Source organism: Oratosquilla oratoria, unplaced genomic scaffold, assembly GCF_046742065.1.
Source record: "Oratosquilla oratoria isolate Oo_2021 unplaced genomic scaffold, ASM4674206v1 SCAFFOLD124, whole genome shotgun sequence".
Taxonomy (NCBI): domain Eukaryota; kingdom Metazoa; phylum Arthropoda; class Malacostraca; order Stomatopoda; family Squillidae; genus Oratosquilla; species Oratosquilla oratoria.
The window spans coordinates 415,935-431,871 of NW_027467481.1; the positions used below are offsets into that span (position 1 = coordinate 415,935).

The following is a 15,937-nucleotide window of genomic DNA, read 5'->3' on the forward strand; positions in this document are numbered from 1 at the left end:
CAGGTCGACAATAGAGCCTCACAACCTTTTCCGGTTCCCTTCCTGACCTTACACTCTGTGTATATATTCTTGTATTCTTTTTTCATTTCTATGCACCCTGAGGATGTCTCAATAGACGCAAGCGCTTGGTCATCGGTTTATCTTTTTCCTTGGTGTTTTTTCCGCGTATACACATATGTACATATATATATTGCTGGCATCCTTCTGTCTCGGAAGACAATGGAAGTCGCATTTTTTTTCTTTCATTTTTTGTGGTTTGGTTAGTTCATGGTTGAGTTACAACGACTGCTGTGGCTGTAGAATCCAATTCTGGAGCGGCAGGCTCTATTGCAGTTGTCACAGGTGAAGTCCGCGCCTGGCTGTGTAGGGGCTGCTGCTATCCTCTGCCGTCTGCGCTCTCTTTTCTCCTCCCACTGGTCCTCTCTCCTCTTCACGCTAGTTCGAATGCCTGGCTTGACAGCATGTCTCCAGCCGCTGCGGTCAGCGGCCACCGCCTCCCAGCTTGCTGGGTTGATGTCACATGCCTTGAGATCACGTTTGAGAACGTCCTTGTAGCGGAGGATAGGCCTTCCTGCAGGTCTGGAGCCAGTGGCAAGCTCTCCATACAGAACATTCTTCGGTATTCGGCCATCGTCCATTCGGATAACATGATCGAGCCATCTCAATCGCCTCTGGCTGAGCAAGGCAAACATGCTGGGCATTCCCGCCTGTGGGTAATGCTGTGACCTTACACGCCCACGAGAGTTGGAGTAACGACTCGAAGCGCAGCGATACTGAAATTATTTCAGCCCTGGGCAGGATTCGAACCCGCACCGCCATAGTGACAGTCGGGGACTCTATCAACTGCGCCACCGAGTGTGTGTGTGTGTGTGTGTGTGTGTGTGTGTGTGTGTGTATGTGTGTGTTTGCGCGCGCACTGGTGTATATGTACGTCACTGAGAACACCTTGCCTGACTTATCCTCTTTTGATGAAATTATTTCCATTTCCTTTTAATCACATAGCTATTACAGTATGTGGGAGCGCGCGCTCGCGGGTGCACGGACACACACACACACACACACACACACACACACACACACACACACACACACACACACACAGCAATGATGATTACTTAAGGGAAGACGTAGATAAGAAAAAAGGCAACATCTGGATAATTTCCTTTTTTTGTATTGAGTCATGTCAACATGGATAGAAATTTCAGTCCATAAAGAGGTCGAATAGAGAGAAAACATAAATGGTACAAACATATTTCAAGATTCAAGATTACTATCGACGACGACGACGACGACGACGACGACGACGACGACGACGACGACGACGATGACGATGACGATGACGATGACGATGACGATGACGATGACGATGACGATGACGATGATGATGATGATGATGATGATGATGATGATGATGATGATGATGATGATGATGATGATGATGATGATGATGATGATGATGATGATGATGATGATGACGATAACAGAATAATTATAACGATAATAATGATGAAAACTACAATTATAACAATAATAATGATGATAACAATAATAATAATAATAATAATAATAATAATAATGATAATAATAGTAATGATGATAATGATGATAATAATAATAATAATAATAATAATAATAATAATAATAACAATAATAATAACAATAATAAATAATAACAGCAAAAATAACAAATATAGTGACAAAATTATTTTCAGCAGTTTATGTAAGTTTTGTATATTCGGTGGGAGTTTTTGGCTCGCCGCCGTATTATATCCAGTCTATCAATGTCTTTGATAAATTTGGAATTCGTAGAAAAATATCATATCCAAAGTGTAGGCAGACCAGTGATTTATGTATTTGGATGGTGATAACTGAGCTTTTGAAATCAAAAGATGGCGCTAACAATCCTAGTATCCTACTTGCTTTTTCTGGGGGTAGAATTACAAGTCTCAGATGTTTTAAGGCTGTTACTGATAATTATACATAGATCCTTCACATTTTCTAACTTCAGTGAAGTAGTTATAAAACAATTTGTATTCGTCCTTCTATTATCATTATTCCTTATGTGCATGTTTTCACATTTGAATTGAATTCCACGATTTGCTATGAGACCAACGCTCAAGTTTGTCTAAATTTCCTCGAGTATCCAATTGATTTGAGTGATCATCTGCTATTCCGCACAATTTAGCACGATCAGCTTGTTAGGCGTCAGTAGATTTAAGTTCATAGTTCTGCCCGAGCAATTCCCAAAGTACACAGACATGACAGAATTAAATAGACACCAAGAAAAATGCATTTCTGCTCTTATTTAATGATTAATGTTATCTAAATTTTCCTAATATGTTATATTTACCTAGATTTATGTTTCAGATTGCAACAAGATTAATCAAGCATACCATGAACCAAAGGAGCAGTAGACCTATCTGAATTTCAGCGAGGTCGTATTGTGGGTCAACATGAAGGTGGACTTAGTCAACGCAAAATATCTAAAAATCTGTCAATACCCCTTTCTACTGTTAATAGAGTGATCGTACAATTCACCAGAGAGGGCAAGAAGGGCACAAAGCCTCATTCAGGTCGTCCCGGGCCCTCAGAAAGAACCTTGCGTCTTGTCAAAAGAAATGTCGAAGAGGATCCACGTTGCAAGGCCTCTGACATAGCAGCACAAGCTGATGCCAGTCCCAGAACAGCTTTCAAATATCTATACAAACTGGGTTACTATGGCAGAGCTGCAAGAGGGAAACCACTCCTTCGTCCAGCCAATATCAAGCGTAGGGAGGATTGGGTTGTTGAGGTGTAGGGACCTGTGGCCTTTTGGAGCACTGTCATTCTCTGATGAGTCACGATTCGCATTATTTTCTGACAGTGGAAGATTGTGGGTCTGGAGACTCTATAGTTAAGAGTTTGACCACGAATCACTGCAGCTCACAGTGAAACATGGGGCATTTCAATAATGGTGTGGGTGCAATTTGGAGTGATGGTCGATCAGAGCTTGTGGAGTGTCAAGGAAACATCAATTCAGGCAAATATGTTTCTATATCAAAGGAAAGACTCATTCCAATATTCTCCAGGGGTAGAATGAGTAAAAATGTCTTCCTATCTATGGAAGATGGAGCTCCTTGTCACACTGCTCAAGGAACACAATTTTGGTTAAGCCAAAATGGGGCCAGGAATCTTCCATGGCCAAATCAGTCTCTGGATATAAATCCTATTGAACACCTCTAGGTCATATTAGACCGACAACTTCGCAAAAAGACCAGGAAGCCATCTTCAAAGCCCAAACTCTTAGGATTACTACGGAAAACATGGCAAGAAATCCCTTAAGATGATATTCGTAAACTAATCACTAGCATGCCTAGAAGGATCCTTGCATTGAAAAAAGCAAATGTCAACCAAGTATTAGTTATTCACATTGTGACCATTTATAAACACTCTAATTGTATCAATTGCTTGTTTAATAAATTAAACCATTTCTCTTGGTGACTATTCAATTCTGTCAAGTCTGTGTATATATCAGAGCAAACGTGACGGTTTGGGCCTTGCCTATTTATCTTCTTATGCGGCATATATTATAACAAAGAGTATTGCAATTGTTCTGTATTCTGAAAGCAACTCTTTAAAGGCGAACCCCTCCCGTACCATGTAGGCTCTTTTCTTTTAATTCTGGCTGCCGTTAGGCTATTTTATTCACCTCTGTGGAAGCCATACAAGGTGCTTAGAAATTTACCACACGAAGAATCTTAACTTACACACTCTGGAAAGACGGAGTGCGGTGTGGTCTAATAAGAGGTATTCCAATGGGTCAAGGGCTTTAACAGAGGTGGCGCAGTCAATGTCATTATATTAAGACAACAGGGCAGGACTCGTAGTAATGGGTGTAAAGTGGACAAATTTAGGTTTAGGAAGGAAATAGGCAAGCACGCAAGCACTGGTTTACCAAGAGGGTGGTTAATGAATGGAATAGACCTGGTAACCATGTAGTGAGGGCTGAAACAATCTATGGATAGGGATGACAGGTGGTAAGGGACATGGAACTGCCTAGTGTCGGCCTCATGGTGTCTTATCGCCTCCTCCATTCTTATGCTCTTATGTTACTAGACTCGTACAAAGGACACTTTTGTACAAGTACATAGCCACTGTTCGTGGACCGACCATTCTAGGCGAAACAGCCAACCAGGCATATTTATGAGTAATGGGACGCCACAGACACTTCTGACGATTCCGATCCGAGTATCGATACTGATCTAAACTTCCGATTCCTACACGAGTCCGATTCCGATACCTGTAATGATCATAGTTCATTGTTATTTTCATTCTCCGGAACTGGATTGGGAAATAAATACTTCATGAATAAAATACATTTATCAATTATTTATCTCAATCAGAAGTTTGGAGAAGTATCGAAACTCGTATCGGAATCGTTGAACATTTGGGTACTGTCCAATCATTAACATTTATGACATATATTACGTGAGTTTTCCTTTACCAAGAGCGTAGGTGAGACGAACGCAAGATTTGCATGTACAAGTATCTACATCTTCACGAGAGTGACACATTTAGGTTCGTGCGCGCGGGTGTACGTGTACTGTAGGTGTGTACGTGTATAGGTTTACAGGTGTGTTGCAGGTGTGATATTTAAACCCTTCTTATGGCATTAGTCACAGGGGATCAACAGGTGTTCAACGACAAGGGAACTGACGAGGCGGCAATTGAAAAATTTGCATTTGACTATCATACCTGGCCATAGCAGCTGTAAGTTGTGCGCTGTGTATCGTTGGACACAAATCACTTAGCAGGCGATCTTCAAGAGGAGCGTAAGTATCCAAAGTAGTGCTTATTGGAGACTGGATTTTTTATTCATGATTACTATAAACATTGCTATTACCATTATCATTGGTAAACAACCTTCCATGTAGACTAGATGGGTAGGAGATAAAATGAAAAGTAGATAAAAAATGCTTAAAACAAAAAGTAAATCACTAAACTTAATATATACCTTTGGCACCGTGAAAGTCGACAAAAGTTCTTAGTATCATTTGCCTCTCAAGGGAGTCTTACTGACCTGTTATCTGTGTTGTGTCAGTGTGGAACAGTTTTTCATTCACAAAAAAATTGGAAGGGTAACAATGATACTTATCATCTACATTTATTTCTCCGAATTAGTAAAAACCAATAAAAATGGATAGTGAGCTAGAGACATTATATATATATATGTATATATATATATATATATGTATATATATATATATGTATATATATGTATATATATATGTGTGTGTATATGTATATATATATACATATATATATGTATATATACATACGTATATATATATATATATATTATATATACATATATATATATATATTTTGGCTTGTAACCACGAGGAAATTAAAGATCGGAATACTGAACGTTTTCGTCTATTAAGACATTTTCAAAGTACATAGTGTCACAACAAAGTATAACTTAAATACAATAGTATAGAGAACAGGAGAGGTCACTCAACGTAAATACGTAAGGATTATCTTACAAAAAAAAACAAAAATATAAATAAAAGCAATAAATAAAATGGGTGAAAATTGAAACAGGTGATAAAATGTCACTCAGCATAAATACATAAGGATGACAATTGACAAGGTGATAAAAGGACATTCAACATAAATACATAGGAAATATCCTACAAAGAAACAAAATATAAATGATAATAACAAGAAATAAGAATGGTGACAATTGACACATGTGATTCAACATAAATACATAAGGATTGTCTTACAAAGAAACAAAAATAGAAATAATAATAATAAATATATACATACATACATATATATGTGCACGCATGCACACGCATACATATATATAATAGAAAATAATAACAAGAATAAATAAATACAAATGGGTGACAGTTGACACAGGTGAAAAAAGGTCACACAAGATGGCTAAGGCGGAGCTTTGGGACATTGTCCTACAATTTGGTTAATAACAAAATTATCTAGTTTAAAAAGACCAGTGCTTAAATTGAGATTTTCATTAAAAGTTTTTTTAATGAGACACGATTCAATTATATTCCTTATCAAATAAGAATTACTTGAAACAATTTCTTGGGAATTGTCCCAATCAATACAGTGATTGTAATCTCTAATGTGAGCAAAAATCCCACTTGAAGATTGGCCAGTACGGACACTATACTTATGCTGGCCATAACCTAATTCACACTTCAGATCAGTACTCAAAGGTTTGTCCGACAAATTAATCACAAAATCCGGATTGGGACAATTCCCAATAAATTGTTTCAAGTAATTCTTTAACACACAATTTGATCAGTTCAATTAAGGTGCCTGAAGGTAATGGTAAATCGTGCTTATTTAACTCTTCTTTAAGATAGATTAAAAGGTCATCCAAGGGAACTTTCGTAAACAAACTAACAATATCATAACTTACCAATTACAAACTAAGTGAGGTAAAACCAGATTATGAATTTAAATTGGTAAGTTATGATATTGTTAGTTTGTTTACGAAAGTTCCCTTGGATGACCTTTTAATCTATCTTAAAGAAGAGTTAAATAAGCACGATTTACCATTACCTTCAGGCACCTTAATTGAACTGATCAAATTGTGTGTTAAAGATTGCAAATTCCAATTTAATGATAAATTCTATTCTCAGAAATTTGGAATGAGCATGGGTAATCCTCTCTCCCCCGTATTGAGTAATTTATATATGGAGTTTTTTTAAGCCAAAATTTTAAGTAAGATCATTCCCCCCAACATTACATGGATGCGGTACATTGATGACATCCTATGTCTGTGGCCCATTCAAGATAATGTAAATGATTTTTTATGTAAGCTTAGTAATTTGGTCAGTTCCATTAAGTTCACGGTGGAGATAGAGAAAGAAGGCGTTTTGCCTTTCCTTGATTGTAATATCTACCGCCGTGAAAGTGAGTTGAAGTTTAGTGTATATCGCAAACCAACCAATGTTTGTTCATATATACACTATTATTCCTCACACCCTGATGGCGTAAAGATATCTGTTTTTTCGTCGATGTACCTCAGGGCCCTACGCATTTGCAGCCCAGAGTACATCGATGATGAAATAAGATGTATTTACGACATTGGTACTAAGCTACAATACCCCACACATGTTCTTGACAAAGCTTACAATCGTGCTAAAAGGACATTTTACAACCTTAGGTCAACTCAAACTTTCAATATGAATAACTTGCTAATTTTACCGTACCAAGAGAACCTGCAAAATATTCCAAATATATTACGTAAATTTAACATTAATGTAGTTTTCAATAATAAGAACACTGTAAGACAACTGCTCATAAATAATTCTGTCAATAGTAATAAAGGGTGTGTGTACAAAATACCTTGCAAATCATGTAATCAGTTTTATGTTGGTCAGACTGCTAAAACACTCACAACACGAATCAATCAAAATAAGAAATACGTTAGAGAGGGAAACCAATCTAGCGGTATATTCAACCACATGAACCATTTTAACCACCCAGTTGACTGGGATAACGCTAAAGTCATCACATACAACAACATAACAGAAAGAAATTTAATTGAATGCAGTTTGATCAAATCTAGTAAGGGGATAAATGTTAATCTTCATCAAGGTTTGTACAAATTAGATAGTTTTATTTCTCATGAAATTTCAAAATTGTTTGAATTGTAATATAAATTATGAGCAGTTGTCCCATACTTGTTGGTTACCAGGACGGCCCAAACGTCCCATACTTGTTGGCTACCAGGACGGCCCAAACGTCCGACACGTGTACTTCTTCCACTACCTCTCCGAATGCCCTCTTCACTATGTCATATATTCTGTACCTTGTTTCTTCATCTTATAATTCCTTCTTTGTATCTGCACTGAAGATGTAATTATACGAAAGCGCTCTGCTTCGTTAGTTTACTTTTCCTAGTGGTTACTTACGCATTTGTGAACACACGCTCCTAGTGTTTTTATTGCATATATGTATGTATGTATATATATATATATATATATATATATATATATATATATATGTAGGATGTACAAAAGGGATATTCTGGAAATTGTCCTATATCCCCCGACATCAACTCGCGTAGTCCCATTTTCACTAAGTCTCTATTCAGGAGAGCTATCAGACAAGAAATAATGGTCTCAAACTGTCAAGAAGTAGATTTAATTTGGAAGTGGGTAGAAACAACTTCGCCAACCGTATAGTTAATGAATGGAATAAACTTCCTGCAGAGGCACTGCAATGTAGTTGAGTTTGAAGCTTTAAGAATCATTTAGATAAACACCTAAGCGAGATGCTGTAATGACTGCCATTTATTTTACATTATTTGTTTATTTGTTTCGTTATCATTTGCCTGTTTGTTTATCATTATTTGCTTGATTCACATTTATTATTAGTTATATGTCAATTTATCATTATTTACTATATACCTGTTTGTTTATTATTTAATTATACCTATGCATTTATTTATTCTAATTATTGTTATTTGTTTGGTTATATTTCATTTATTTATTTATTTACTTATTTATTTTCGCATCCGACCTAGTTATGGACCAAAAGGTCTCCTGTCGGCATGCTCCACCTTTGTAAGTTATATACATATATATATATCTATATATATACAATATATATATACATATATATACATTATATATATATATACATATATATATATATCTATATATATACAAAATCTATATACATATCTATACATTATATATATATATATATATATATATACACATGTATATATACACTATATATATGTACATATATATATATATATATATATATAATGTATATATATACATCATATAATATATATATATAAATTATATATATACATATAATATATATATATATATATATATATATGCACATATATATATACATATATATATTATATATATGCACATATATATACATATATACATATATGCACATATATATACATATATATATATATATATATACATATATAATATATATATTATATATATATAAACATATGTATATATACATATATTTCATATATATATATATATATATATACACATATATTTATATGTATATACATATATATTTATATGCATATATATATATACATATATATTTATATTGAATCATCGAGGAGGGTTTATCAATTTAGCTAAACAAACTAGTATTTTAATTCTAAAACACGCCAGAAAAACGACCTTTCCCAAGTGTCCGAAAAGGTAATTAGATTTAGTACATAAACTTCAATTGCAGTTCTACATACACTCTCTGAAGAAGTTCTACGCGAACGAAACGTTAGAATGTTAAGGGTTCCGAGCCTTCCCCTGTGTTTATGTTCTCCATCATCCAAATAATATTTATATGTATATATATATATATATATATATATATATATATATATATATATATACATACATACTAGACAAATTACCCGCGCGATGCTGCGGGCAGATGATGATCATTCTAATTTTGATAGCATTTGTAGAGAAAAGTTAAACGTATCAATGTAACTCAATGGAAAAGGTAACCCAAATAAGATGTGAAAAAAATCAATTTAAGGAGGGAGAGGCCCTTTGGAAATAAAATATATTCGGCCGTATGAGAATATATATATATATATATATATATATTTTTTTTTTTTTTGGGGGGGGGGCTATCGACCCATAAGGGTGTCATTAAGCCTGACGTGCAGTTGTTCAGTCTCTACGTTTCTTCGTGATAACTCGGGCATATTAACGCCAGCGAAAATGTAAAATAAAAATAACCAATATTTAAACATTTAGTAAAATTATACAATCATTTACATTTATATGCTTTCTCCTTACAAAGGCTATCAAAGTTTGTGGTAACATTAATTTCACAAATATGAATAATATTTATGAACACATACAATGGTTTTGTAATCACAGTACCTTTTTTTTTTTTTTTTTTTTTTACAAAATGCCCATTCTATTAGGGGACAATACAGTAGGGCGTGTTACCCCACCATACCCTTTTAAACTTTAACCCTTGCCAAAATGTTTTCTTAGAAATTAAATATAGTTATCCAAGTACCTGGAGTGATGGGGTATCAGAATATATATGGTTATGGTGGTAAATATATTCGCCCGTAAGAGAAGAATTGAACCTTTTTTTTCTTTCTTTTTATTATCTTTGAACTCTTTTTTTTTTTTTTTTTTAAGGCAATCGACCCATAAGGGGGTCATTAACCCTGATATGCAGTTGTTCAGTTTCTACGTTTCTTCGTGATAACTCGAGCGACGGTGGTGAGAGCAAAAACCTTCCCTTGCGGGAGAGGTGAAATGCCTCCGCATTACACTTAACATTACATAAATATGATATCATGGCACCACGGAAGGAGAGGGGGGAAAGGGGAAGAACAGATAGAAATAACGGAAGGGAGAGATAGGCTGCCGGGCTTCCGGCACGCAGGTATTTCCTACGTTGGCAAATCCATGGAGGAACATAGAAGAGAATGTTGATTTCTTAATTCTAACATGGTGAGCAGAATAGTAATGAATATATGAATTTACATTAGTAGGTTTACGGTGAACACTGTATTTAAATTTCTTATCACATCTATAAACTTTACAATCCAAAAAGGAAATGCTTGAATTATCTTCAATCTCCACAGTGAATTTTATTGAGGGGACTAAGTTATTTAATTTTGTCAAAAATGAATTGAGATTTTCATTGCTAGGCCATATGCAAAGGATATCATCAACATACCGAAACCATTTGACCTTATTTGGCAGTATATTACTTAAAATCTTTGATTAAAAAAATTCCATAAAGGTTACTTAAGACAGCTGATAAAGGATTACCCATTGCCATTCCAAATTTCTGTTTATAAAACATTCTCTTCTATGTTCCTCCGTGGATTACGCATTTGCAGCCCTGAATTTATTAATGATGAGATATGTAAGATTTATGAAATTGGAAAGCAGTTGAAATACCCAAAACACTTTTTGGATAATTGTTTTAAACATGCAAAAGGGACATTTTATAATACTGAAAGGAAACAAAAATTTGATAACACAAACCTGTTGATACTTCTATACAATGAAAATATGATAGAAATTCCCAATATCCTAAAACAATTTAATGTTAATGTTGTTTTTTAGAAATAATTCTACTGTTAAAAATTTACTGATAAAATACTCCCCAAATGATTTTAAAGGATGTTTATAAAATACCATGTTTCACTTGTAATAAATATTATGTTGGGCAAACAAGCAAAGATTTAGATGTAAGAATAAAACAACATAAACATAGCATTAAGACAGGCCAAAGTTCTAATGCCTTGTTTACTCATGTAAGGGATTTTGACCATCCGATCAATTGGAAAAATGCAACAAAAATTGTACCATGTAAAGACATGACTGAAAGAAATACCATAGAATCCTGTATCATCAAACATGACTTTGAAAAACTCCTCAATAACAATTTAGGTCTATACAAACTTGATCCATTTATTGTTAAGAGTATATATGATAATTACTGTAAGGAATAAGGTCACCCACCCCTATCCTTCAAGACTTGACCTGACCTGATATAATTAGCTTAAGTGGTGACCCTTTCCAGTTGTCAAACCTCTCTCATGTGTATATATATATCTCATCTTACTCTGTACTTATTCATTCTATTGTAATCCTTGAAGATGTGAACAAATATCACGAAAGCGCTCGGATTCCATATATATAAATATATATATACATACATATATATATATATTCATATATATATGTACATATACATGTCTAACATTGGTGAAGTGTGGCAGGAGATTCTCTCTGAGGCATATTCTGTTAAAACGACAGCAAAAGATTAATTAACTTTTCCCGTGAGCTCTTGAGCTTACGAAAAGTAGATTTCTGGTAGAGGGAAAGGGAGTAAATCAAATTTCCAAAACTCATAGGAAACACAAAAGTTATAATGAACACAAAAATAGAGCACACAGTAAATAAAATACAAGAAATGAGTACAAAAAATACATCAAAAACCAAAATACAAGAGGAACAAATCAATTTTCAAGACGTTTCGCAGATCTTTCTGCATCCTAAGTTGAAGTGAATATTAATGTAAAAGGGAGCACATTTTAAATGAAATGAAAAGCACGGGGAGAAGTCACCGTGTTGTAGCTGGGGGAGGTCACATGTATGACCACGAACACTGGGAGAGATCGCTGGATCTGGAAACGGTTCTCGGAGAGGTCACTCCCGAGTTCGGCGCCAATCTGCTTCTCAGTTTTTGAGAACGACGTATGGCAGGATGTTCTTCCCTTTGGCGGGGAATGGGAAGCCTCTGTGGATGAGACCCCGATTTCTTGGGGTTGTCCATCTGGGTCCTCCGAACAGGTTTCATGCTAGGCAGGAGGGCGAAGTCATTTTCTTGCCTATTTATGGTAGGTTGCAGCTCCTTTATCCAGATGGCTTCCAGGATAGCCAAGAGCTGTGGGTCCTCTTCTTTTGCCACAACTTCGGTGTTTTTGACCATAATCTCCCCATCGAGGTGGCGTCGATGCTGGGACCAGTGGTGTTGCTTAGGTTCTCCGTGTTGCAAGTGCATGGTGATTCTTCTGGATAATGTGGTGGTCGTCCTTCCCACGTAGACTGAAAGGGGCGTGCAGTCCTCCTCTGGGCATGTGTATTTATATACTACGTGGGATTGATGAACCTCCTGGGGTTCTGGTGCGGGATTGTTCCTTAAAAATAGAGAAGAGGTCTTTCTACTTGTGTAAAAGATTATGAAGGACAATTTGTCACTTTCGTTTTTGGGGACCACATTTCTATAGATTATGTTTTTTTATAATCTTCTCATCCTCCTTGTACTTGGTATACATGTAAGCTTTGTAGAACACCTTAATGGCGGTCCCTTCGTGTTCTACTGTAGTGGGGCTTGTTTGTTTATACCAATTGTCGATCACTCTGCGGAGATTGTCTTGGACCTTTTTCTTATAGTGTCCACGTCAAAGATACCAATCCCGGACTGTGCATAAATGGAGAGAGCGAGTGTCCCCAGAGGTACAAAGACGCCACAATGAGCGCCTTTTTCAGAAGAGCCCTCAGCCACTGTTCTTCTTGGAGTGACACTCAGAGTTTGATTGGGTCCACCAACTCCTTATCAACAATGGATACACAAATCACGAGGTCGCACGATAGTCCTTGATCTTTGATGACTCAAATCAGCCTTTTCGCTGTGAACACCAAGAAGACGCTAACGCACTGTGCTGTCTTCGATTTCTCTCTCGAGTCTTGAGCTGTTGAGGAATGTCATAATTGTAAAGGACCCAAATTCTGTCTTTCTGGAAGGTGAGACGTCAAGCCACGGAAATAAAATGAATATTTGAAGGGGACAGGAGAGGAAAAATTATATGAGGTTTGCTCACTAAAAACTCGCTTAACCACATTCAGTTATTGACTTATTTCTCTATCAGCTTTTGTCCTAGATTTTGATAGGCTCTTCTTCTTCCCTCAAATACGTTCGGTCTCCTTTCGGAGTTCTCGAGTACTTTTGTTCTTCTTAGCAAGTGACTGGTTGATATTCTTACTTTCCTGAGAAACATTGTGATCTCGGTTGGAACCGGCTGATTTCACAGCTGAAGGGACCATTGTTCCAATTCCGCTCGACGAAGTCCTCAGAACTCTTCAGGTACTTAGCAACCCAGGGTCACACATGGTTCTTGGCAGCCGATCCTTGGCTATTCTGAACGCGATAGCCATGATGCGGTGTACCCGCCTTTTCTTGTCTGAATCATTCGACCACGATATTATTAAACAAAATCTACAAAAGAAAGAGCAAAGATCATTCAATCACATGAAAGTTGGTATTTCGGATATCAAATGGATATACCTTCCGGCTTTATTTCTAATATAGTAAAGTGGTGAACTAGGGGGGCTAATGTGCTGGAATGCCTTGTAATATCAATTAAAGGCAGGAAATATGGACCCAAGAGAACATGATTAAATGATATCGTAATTCCTCTCTCTTTTTGTTCCTTAGTACAAACCAAATGTTCTTTCGGGGGGTTCTGAACTCTTTATCTAAAGGTCACTCTTCCAATAGTTATGTGGCTACTTTTCCTCGCGTATAATGAAAACCGATTATACTAGATATACTTAAATTAACACTGGTTTCTCTTCAACTGGGAATAGTTGGGTATGTATCACCCTGCTCTCCATTCAGAGAGAAACATCAGTTGTGCCCTTTCTACAACTTGAATGTGAGGGTAATGGCAGAAACTGGTGCTTCTGCTTCCACTTGGCTAATAAATTAGTAGTAAAAAACAAGTATAAACCAAAGAAAGCATTACCAGAACAAGCCATGGCTATACAGAAAAAGATGTTATTCACCCACCGTATATGCCGGGAGAAACTGAATGATAGGAATTTTGATTTAAAATCTATATTAGTAAAAAGAGACACGTGACATGATTTTTTTTAGCGCAGAGACGAAAAAAAATAAATTCTAGTAGCATGGACAAAAAATATAAAGTGACATAATTACATATTAAGAAGACTATTTCAATCTAAAAAGATTATTGTATGTTGTATGATTCAGCCTAATAGAGACTTTCTTTCCTCAGATCGACTCTCAACCACTGGAGCTACTTCAGAAGAAAGTGTCGCTCTCCAAGATTGTCCGGAACTCAAAGGTTATCCAGGTCTTTGGCCGAACCTCCTCTTGCCGAGACAAGATGAGTCATCCTCCTTCACCCTGGGTTTTGGCAGTTGTCTTCGTCATTGTCGCCATGTTTGGCGCCACTGCCAAAACCAGTACTATCACAATGGATACCATGACCACGGATACTAACACCAGCAACACAACCTCCAACGTTTCTACTACCATCCCCACTGTCACCAACGCGACCATCAGCACCGGCACCAACACGACCACCAGCACATTCACCAACACGACCCCCAGCACCGGCATCAACACGACCACCAGCACCAACACGACCACCAGCACAGTCATGAACACGACCCCCAGCACCGGGACCAACACGACCACCAGCACAGTCATGAACACGACCCCCAGCACCGGGACCAACACGACCACCAGCACAGTCACCAATACGACCCCCAGCACCGGCATCAACACGACCTCCAGCACCGGCACCAACACGACCACCAGCACATTCACCAACACGACCCCCAGCACCGGCATCAACACGACCACCAGCACCAACACGACCACCAGCACAGTCATCAACACGACCCCCAGCACCGGCACCAACATGACCACCAGCACAGTCACCAATACGACCCCCAGCACCGGCATCAACACGACCTCCAGCACCGGCACCAACACGACCACCAGCACATTCACCAACACGACCCCCAGCACCGGCATCAACACGACCACCAGCACCAACACGACCACCAGCACAGTCATCAACACGGCCCCCAGCACCGGCACCAACATGACCACCAGCACAGTCACCAATACGACCACCAGCACCGGCATCAACACGACCTCCAGCACCGGCACCAACACGACCACCAGCACTACCAACACCACTACAGCCGAATAATGCGTCCCTTTCAAAGAGGAACCGGTGGGTACCGTGAAGAACAAAGCAACCAATGGCCAGGAACTAAATAAGGACTTGAAGAACCGTTTGGAAACCATGAAGGATCAAGTAAACTTGCTTGGATGTAACACTCAAAAACGTGTATGGTCGAAATTATTGGATGAAATAATACAAACCTTAGAGGAAGTGGACGTTAAATTCTGGAAGGAAGTGCTTCGTCTTTTGAATAACATAGACCCAAAGAGAAATCCCAAGGATTGGTTGGCTCGTGTCCTTCAACTTCTGGTAAAGGACGGGAAAAGGACGTCAAGAATTGCTCTGCAGATTAAGTATGCCGAAAGGCTCCTCGAGGAGGCAAGTGAGCCTAACTTGAACTGTGAAGTTGTCAAGAAGAAGCTTAGTTTG

At 37.4% G+C, this 15,937-nt stretch overlaps 1 protein-coding gene across 1 annotated transcript; it reads left to right on the top strand.

The window, feature by feature from the left end:
- Positions 1–4,725: 4,725 nt before the first annotated feature.
- On the top strand, positions 4,726–15,532 carry LOC143022602 (uncharacterized). Its single transcript, XM_076180899.1, has 2 exons — positions 4,726–4,811; positions 14,585–15,532. Exon 2 carries the CDS (start codon positions 14,696–14,698, stop codon positions 15,530–15,532), a length of 837 nt encoding a protein of 278 aa, XP_076037014.1. The 5' UTR covers positions 4,726–4,811; positions 14,585–14,695.
- The last annotated feature ends 405 nt before the right edge of the window (positions 15,533–15,937 follow it).

Coding starts and splice junctions, on each gene's coding strand:
- LOC143022602 (XM_076180899.1), top strand. CDS start 14,696: ATGAGTCATCCTCCTTCACCCTGGGTTTTGGCAGTTGTCTTCGTCATT.